Source organism: Acanthochromis polyacanthus, chromosome 9 (assembly GCF_021347895.1).
Source record: "Acanthochromis polyacanthus isolate Apoly-LR-REF ecotype Palm Island chromosome 9, KAUST_Apoly_ChrSc, whole genome shotgun sequence".
Classification (NCBI taxonomy): domain Eukaryota; kingdom Metazoa; phylum Chordata; class Actinopteri; family Pomacentridae; genus Acanthochromis; species Acanthochromis polyacanthus.
Window position 1 is genome coordinate 32,309,744 of NC_067121.1, and position 7,096 is coordinate 32,316,839.

At 39.0% G+C, this 7,096-nt stretch overlaps 1 protein-coding gene across 1 annotated transcript; it reads right to left on the reverse strand.

Annotated features, from left to right (window-relative positions):
- Positions 1 to 55: 55 nt before the first annotated feature.
- On the reverse strand, positions 56 to 5,935 carry c8a (complement component 8, alpha polypeptide). The gene is made up of 11 exons (XM_022193489.2): positions 5,751 to 5,935; positions 5,509 to 5,617; positions 5,090 to 5,237; positions 4,825 to 4,972; positions 4,290 to 4,479; positions 4,011 to 4,193; positions 2,608 to 2,848; positions 2,376 to 2,507; positions 2,084 to 2,241; positions 1,739 to 1,964; positions 56 to 341 (listed from the first exon to the last, which is right to left on the reverse strand). Exons 1-11 carry the CDS (start codon positions 5,858 to 5,860, stop codon positions 190 to 192), a joined length of 1,797 nt encoding a protein of 598 aa, XP_022049181.2. The 5' UTR covers positions 5,861 to 5,935; the 3' UTR covers positions 56 to 189.
- Positions 5,936 to 7,096: the final 1,161 nt, after the last annotated feature.

Below are 7,096 nucleotides of genomic sequence, written 5' to 3' on the forward strand. Positions count from 1 at the left end.
ACACATGGTATGAATGACACCCATGTCCTTATAAAAAACAGACACATACTCAAAGTCTGTACAGCACATGTTTATTGCCACTTTTGATAGAGAGTGTAATTTCATTTCTGAGGCCTTTGATGTTTTGAAAAGATGTCTAGAAGGACAGCTTTGTTCATTTTTACCCCGAAACCTGAGACAAGCTTCTCTTTAACAGCGACGAGCCTGAGTAGTGGAGCCCAGGCAGTTTGCTCCACCTCCATCAGGTGGAGGATTATTACAGACTCGTGTCCTAGTCTTCCTTCCTGATGTGCAGGTTGACCAAGACCCCCAGCAGGACCACGACCCATCTGTCTTGGTATCTGTTGAGGAAAGTTAAAGTGGTTATACGCCGATTTCAACCAAAGGGTTTACACACTCTGCCACCACATCTAAAGAGTGAGCCGAGTGCCTAAAACAAAATTTTGTACTTTAACTGCACAACATTTGGGTGATCGCTGCCTTTATTGGATATTCAACAGAACAAAGTTGTGTAAAAACTTATGTGACAATACATTTGTGCGCATTGTACAGGTTATACAAATCATTAACAGGGACTAGTGTCTTTAATGAGTATTCTGGATTGTTTCTCTTCAGGATGTGAACTGCTAATTCTCATATATTTTAGCTGAAGATATGGCTCAAGTGATGACAGTATGAGTCTGTATTTAAGTCTGCTCATCGCTTTTGGACCAAACAGAAATATCTAAACTTTTTTATGAATTGCTGTGAAGTCTGATCTTTGAAATTTAGGGTCTTCTGGGAATGCATCCTACTCATAATCGTGATCCCCTGCTCTTGTAGCTCAGTCATGAATTATCATTTTAGACTAACGTGTCCTAGCATTTTTGTATGGATTGCCATGACATTTGGTACAGATACTCAAGATCCAGAAAGGAAATTTTCTTCTCATCATTACCATCATCCGGCAAACATTTTGATTTCATTTGGTGCTAAGCTAATGCTTTCCTGTCAGCCAGATGCAGACGCTAGTTTTTGGTGATTACTAAATTGGCTGCAGGTGGGAGTAAATGCATTCACGGTTGTTTGTCTCTTTGTCGTCTGACTCAACAGATAAACACTGTGGGTATAAGTCTGTTATTGGCTTTCTACTCTCCTTCTGCTGCCTACATGCTGCTGTTTTCAAAATCCACTTCACTGTGGGAAAAAACACCCTCCGAGCAGCAACCGACCTCACTGAGAATTTAAAGTTTTGATGAAAGTTTGGACCGTGCTGTACGGCCAACCAGCTATTTTTGAGGGCTTTTTTGTGAATGGTGGGTTCCTGCATGCAAATGTTCTGCTAAAACAATTTCCTCGTAACTATTTTCAGAGGCCGTGATTTCTTAGCACTGCCCAAGATAACTGTGAATGGTTTAAAGAAATACAAACAAGCCTTGGGACTATAAATTGATGAGGTGCAACCAGACCATTCTACATGGACCTGCATCAGCACTAAAGAGGGGTCTGGCTATAAAAGACTCTAAGGATTGTCAGGTGGCTGTGGAGAAAAAATAAAATCAGTTATTAAACATAAAATAACTCTTTTAGACTTCTTCATTTTTGGCAATTTTTCACAGACTAGCGTAGAGTTGCATTCACACTGATGCCATATTTCTCACAGTTGTGTTTAAAGCAGTTTCTGCTCTGTTTTTGCTTATTTTTACCTTAATGAGTGTGACTTGAAGATTTCTGCTTTTACCTATGATGAAACTCTCACCTCTCCTGAGCGTCTCTTCACAGGCGTCTCCCTGGTATCCTGACTTACAGATGCAGTTACAGGAGGTTCCTGAGAGGATGGGGATCCCGTTGTGCCTACAAGGGGCACAGCGACAGGGGTCGAACTGCTGCAGATGCTCGTCCAAGGCCCTCTGCAAGTTGTTTATTCTCGCACCTACATGGTCAGCAGCTGTGCTGAGGCGCACAAGCTCATAAATTGGCATGGTCTGGGTCACAGGAGAGCAAGGACCGAGAGAGAGAGACAGAATGAGTTAGGGAGAACTGAAATAAAACTTATGTCTGGTTTCTTTCTGTTTAAGAGCATGTTATCCTTCCACTGAGTTACCTCATGTTCAATGACTGTTGGGTTGTATTTGAGAGATGCTCCCCACTTTTTGTAGGTGTCAGCGCTCCTGATAGCCAACAGACCAGCGCTGCTGTCTGTGATTCCTCCCTTTACTAGAGTGACAATGTCCTCAATCACAGATGAACTTGAGTCTTTACCTACATTCCGAGGACAGAAATTAAACTTGTTTTACCTTCAATAAATGGGTTAGTTGAACAGAAATAATACATAGCTACAAATAAACTGGATCATGCAAATATATAGCTTATAGAATAGATATTAGAGATCTCACCTTGACTGAATTCTCCCCCTTTATCACAGAACTTTCCTTTCAGCTTCAGAGCTACTGATGCCTGTTCTTCAAATGGATAGCTAAAACCAATAGAGGCACCGAAGCATCTACCAGCTTGTTTAGCCTCAATCTCTGGAACAGTCAGGAAAGATAATAATTAATTTAAATATATTAAAATAAATACATTTCTTATTAGATTACACTGATTCACAGCCTGGAAAGCCTACAGTACTTGATTCTGCCATCGACGTTTTGTTGACGACCACAACATACTCCAGGGTTCCCCCCATGGTTCCTTCTGTGACATAGTGGGTGCCGAATGTGTTGAAGAACTTTGAGTACATCCCAAAGTTATATTGTTCTGGGAGCTCCATGAGTGAAATGTAGAAATCTTCATGAAGCATCAGCTTATTGGTTCTCATCTTGAAGTGAGCAGTTTGTACTTTGGACTGAAGTCTAATGAAGCCAAGGTCCTGAGGGCAAAAAGTAAAATTTTATACTTTTTCAGAAGACGTAACTGTGTTTAAAGAAGTTTGAAATGTACAGACAGGCATGTGGTTGCTTTCTTGCTAATATTTACTCGCTAAATATGAAGCTAGAGCTACACAACTGTGAGCTTAAACTGTTGTCAGGATAAAGACGACTGAAAACACAGACTATATTAAAGGTGGCTGTAGCTTCCAGGTCTAAAAAGTGAAGCCATTAAAGTGACATAAACATGCATTCTTTTGATCAACCAGCAGGGTCGACTCCTGTGGTTGCAAAAATAAGTCAGATTATATCAAAGTCAATGAGAAAATGGCCCTATTTCTAACTTGATTTGTTACCTCAGCAAACATTTTCTAATTAATTTTATGGTCTCAGTTGCTAGTTTTAAGTCTCCTCCAATACAACATGATGTTCACTTTGTAAATACTGGTCCCGTTTAGAGTAAAACATACATGACAGGATATGCTTCAGGGTGTGGCTCCCTTGTGATTACTCCATAGGTTTGCATAGTGTCCTCGAGTTTTCAGTCAGATTCATATGTTGCTTCTAACTATCTTGTCATGTAAGAATAAAATGGCGATGGCTGAATTCCAAACTCAAGGCTTCAGTCAGTCCACAAATTAATCGGTAGCGTCAGTGTCACTATGTACAGTCTTTTACAGTACTTTTATGTACAGTCTGTTGAAACAAAATACCTATTCCTATATCACACGTGAATCTTGAAGAAACACATTGTATCTGATTTGGTTCATCTTAACAAAAATCTAACTAAAACAAACAATTACCCATCTGAAGTCTACTCACCAAGAACCCAACATGAAATCATAACTTGTCTGTTTTCCACTTTGCTTTTTGTACAGACAAAGCTAACAGGATGCAATATGTTTACTGGGAAGCATTAGAGGTGTTCATAGACAGATTTCTTAACTTGGGACCGAACCAGGCTGGCTAGCATCCTCTGTTTTCACTCTGCTCTATGCTAACTAGCTGCAGCTGGTACCTTTTTATAGAATGAATAAATATTAATCTATTCATCTAACTTGTTAAGAAAGATAACAGTATATATTTATACAGTATATATTTAAAAGGAAAAACATTTGCACTTATTGTGTAAAATGTGTTGACCTCTGGGTCAAAAGGTCATACCTGACTTTTATGCTGTGTTAAGTTCCTGAGAAACTGTGATTCACTGCTGCCACTCAGTCCAACTTCCAAGTAATTGATCCCAATTGAGACTCCACCATTGGATGAGGACATAGTTTTCCTTGCTGTCAGCAGGGCAGTCAAATCTTCATAATACTCATGAGAGCCCTCTGATGTAGCTTGAGCCTGCAACAGGTTGAACTTCGTTTTAAAATGTCTGTCTTCAAACCTTCTACTTTTTTAAGTGAAAAAAAGAAACAATGAATCAGAACAATACCGTACCACAAAACGGTAAGTGTGGTAGTTGTAAGGTTTCCGGTAGTTTTTCTCATCTTCATTGTAGTGCAGGTTCTCACAGAAGGCATCATAAATGAACTTCCTCCATTCACCGTTGTAGACATATTCACACTGTCCTCCAAAGTACTTTGGGTCAAGTACGTGATCAACAAAATCTCCAGTCAAGATGTTGAAGCTATGAGAAAGCACAATAATTCAAATGAATCATTACATTCAGTCAAGCTAAAGAAATAATGATATGGTAGGGAAAATATATGTATTCTGCATTATTCAAAACAATTGGCAAGGGGAAAAAAATTCTGGCAAAATTATTGTTGAGGGATATTTTACCATGGCTTTTTATATAGAAAAACGTCATAGCTGAAGAGTTGTCTATTGTGACTCTATTGTGTATCTTGTGCTCTCTTTTGTGGATGCTTTGTGTAACGTGTGGACTCCATACATAGCTGTGCATCGCCTTTAGAGGAGGTAAAAATTGTAAAATGAATAATAACAGCAGTAATCAGTGTGCAGTATTTACCCCTGAGTGCCACGTTCAGCACCAGGGATCGGCATTAGAGCGGAACACTTGTCTTCTCTCCGGTTGAAATCTTGACATTCATCTTCATCAGAAAAATCATCACAGTCCGGTTCTCCATTACAGCGAAGGGACTGGCTGATACAGCGCCCTGGAAAGAATGCACCAAAACGGATTCTCATATATTGCATTCATGCATACGCTGACAGATGAATCACCTTCGGTTTAAAGACAATATATCATCTGAGTGGTTGTGAATGAGGCTTGCCTGTTTCATTGCAGGTGAAACTCTCTCCACAGTAATCCGGTTGCAGACACTGTGTGCTTGATGTCGGACATGCCAACCTCCCCCACAGTCCCTCGACACATTCGGTCCCACCAAACTGTGATGGTTTCTCGAGGCTTCGGAAACGGAACTGAGACAGAGCTTGAGTCTGTGAGTTTGCCCATTACCTTATGCCATTTTAAAAACATACTTTAATGCAAAAACAGCCAAATACAGCCAATTCCCACATTAATTGACCCTGGACTGCAGATTTAGGGGTTAATTGTAACCTGTTGATTATCTCATCCATACTGCAGTGATTGAAGCTACTTCCCCAATCCATCTGTACTGAACATTGTAACCATAATTTTCAAGAACATCTTAAAACGACTCATTTATATGATTTAATGAAAAAAAATCACCTTTTTGTCTGTGCAGGAGTTACACTGTGTCCAAGCCGACCAGCTCCCCAGCATACAGTTGATTGGTATCGGTCTGCTCACAGCTCTGGCCCTCCTCATCGCAGCACCACTGGCCCACAAAATGTCATTATCATCCCAGTTCCACCTCTACTTCCCACAGTGCATGGCAATGTATATTAAATCTAAGCTATCAAGATGTTATCAAGTGAATGTAATAGGTAGTGAAGTGAGGAATACTCCACCTGTTATCAGCAGTTGTCCGTGGCTCCCTGGACGCGTCCACATTGGTGCTTAAACTGATAAACAGATGCAGTGTGCATAAACCCAGGAGGACATAATTTAAAATCCCCATGCTGGAAAAAAGTACCTGGTCCTAAATGCTCAAATGCCACATCACAAAACAACTGTTGTAATTCTGAGGGGACTTCTGCCGCTGCAGCGAGCTGAGCAAACACAGTGAATGATTGATCAAGAGTAAACAACTGATCTTACAACAGCTGGGAAAGTTTTGTTTATTTAAATGATCTATAAACCCTGTTTCTCATCTTAAACAGCCGAATCCAAGTTGAACATGTCGTCCCCGTTTACACAAACACTGACTGTGACAAAAATACCAAAAACATACATTTGAGTTACTATAGTATCTGCAGTGTTATGATTCTCAAAATGTTTCAATTCCTGTATTTTGTTGAATTTCAACGCACTAAATTGTGCCTTCTCTGAGCTAATTTACTGTGGAAATGTCTTTTATTAAGGGATTTTTACAAGAAAAACATAAAATTCAGACACTGTAAGGCTGTCATGCATTCTTTGTTGCATTAAAATATCTATTCTCCTATCGATCAAATTTTTTCATTTCATATGATCCATGTTGAGTCAACACACATATTGGCACAATTTACCCCTTTTTGGATCTTTAGTTTGGAAAATAATTTCTTTAAATGTGCATGTGGCACCTTTTTATGTCGATTAGAAATTAATTCATTTTATCCCGCTGTACCCAAAAAGCATCTTTGTTTGTTTAAAATGATCAAAATGACGCCATTTATCAGATCCACAAAATGTAAAAACAGAAAGAGTAATCAGATTTTCAACTTTCTAACAGATCTTAAATGTTTGATGGAGTTGGATCAGGAAAATAACCCAAAAATAAGCCAAAATTTGGTACATTTTAGCAATATCTCTTTTTTCAAAATGTCCCATTTAAAAACAAATCACCATAAATAAACTGTTTGCACTGAATCAATGCTGTAAAAAGGAACCAATTATTTGCTGAGCACTGCAACTGAGAAGATATAGAGACTTTTTGGTTAAACTGCAGGCTGTACTTGAAAGATATAATAAATGTGGCATGGCTCAAAAACACTAAACAGAGGAGCAAATTATCTGCAAGATGTTGAATGATACATTCAGCATGGTCAAATATGAGTCAGTCAGCTAGTTTGTAAAAGTTGTACACATGTAAATCTATAGCATGTGAGGCTTTTTCTCCCGGTGTTATTAATACTGTTTATGTGATGATTTCATTTTTTATGGTTACTGGAAGACAAGTAATCAAAGACCTTGAATTAGATTTTTTATTTTTATG

Excerpts from the sequence above, each read along its gene's own strand:
- c8a (XM_022193489.2), bottom strand. The coding sequence starts at position 5,860 with ATGGGGATTTTAAATTATGTCCTCCTGGGTTTATGCACACTGCATCTG. Across the intron at positions 4,194-4,289 it reads ACCACACTTACCGTTTTGTG|GCTCAAGCTACATCAGAGGG; the intron begins GTACGGTATTGT and ends AACCTGTTGCAG. Across the intron at positions 342-1,738 it reads TGAAGAGACGCTCAGGAGAG|ATACCAAGACAGATGGGTCG; the intron begins GTGAGAGTTTCA and ends TTTCCTCAACAG.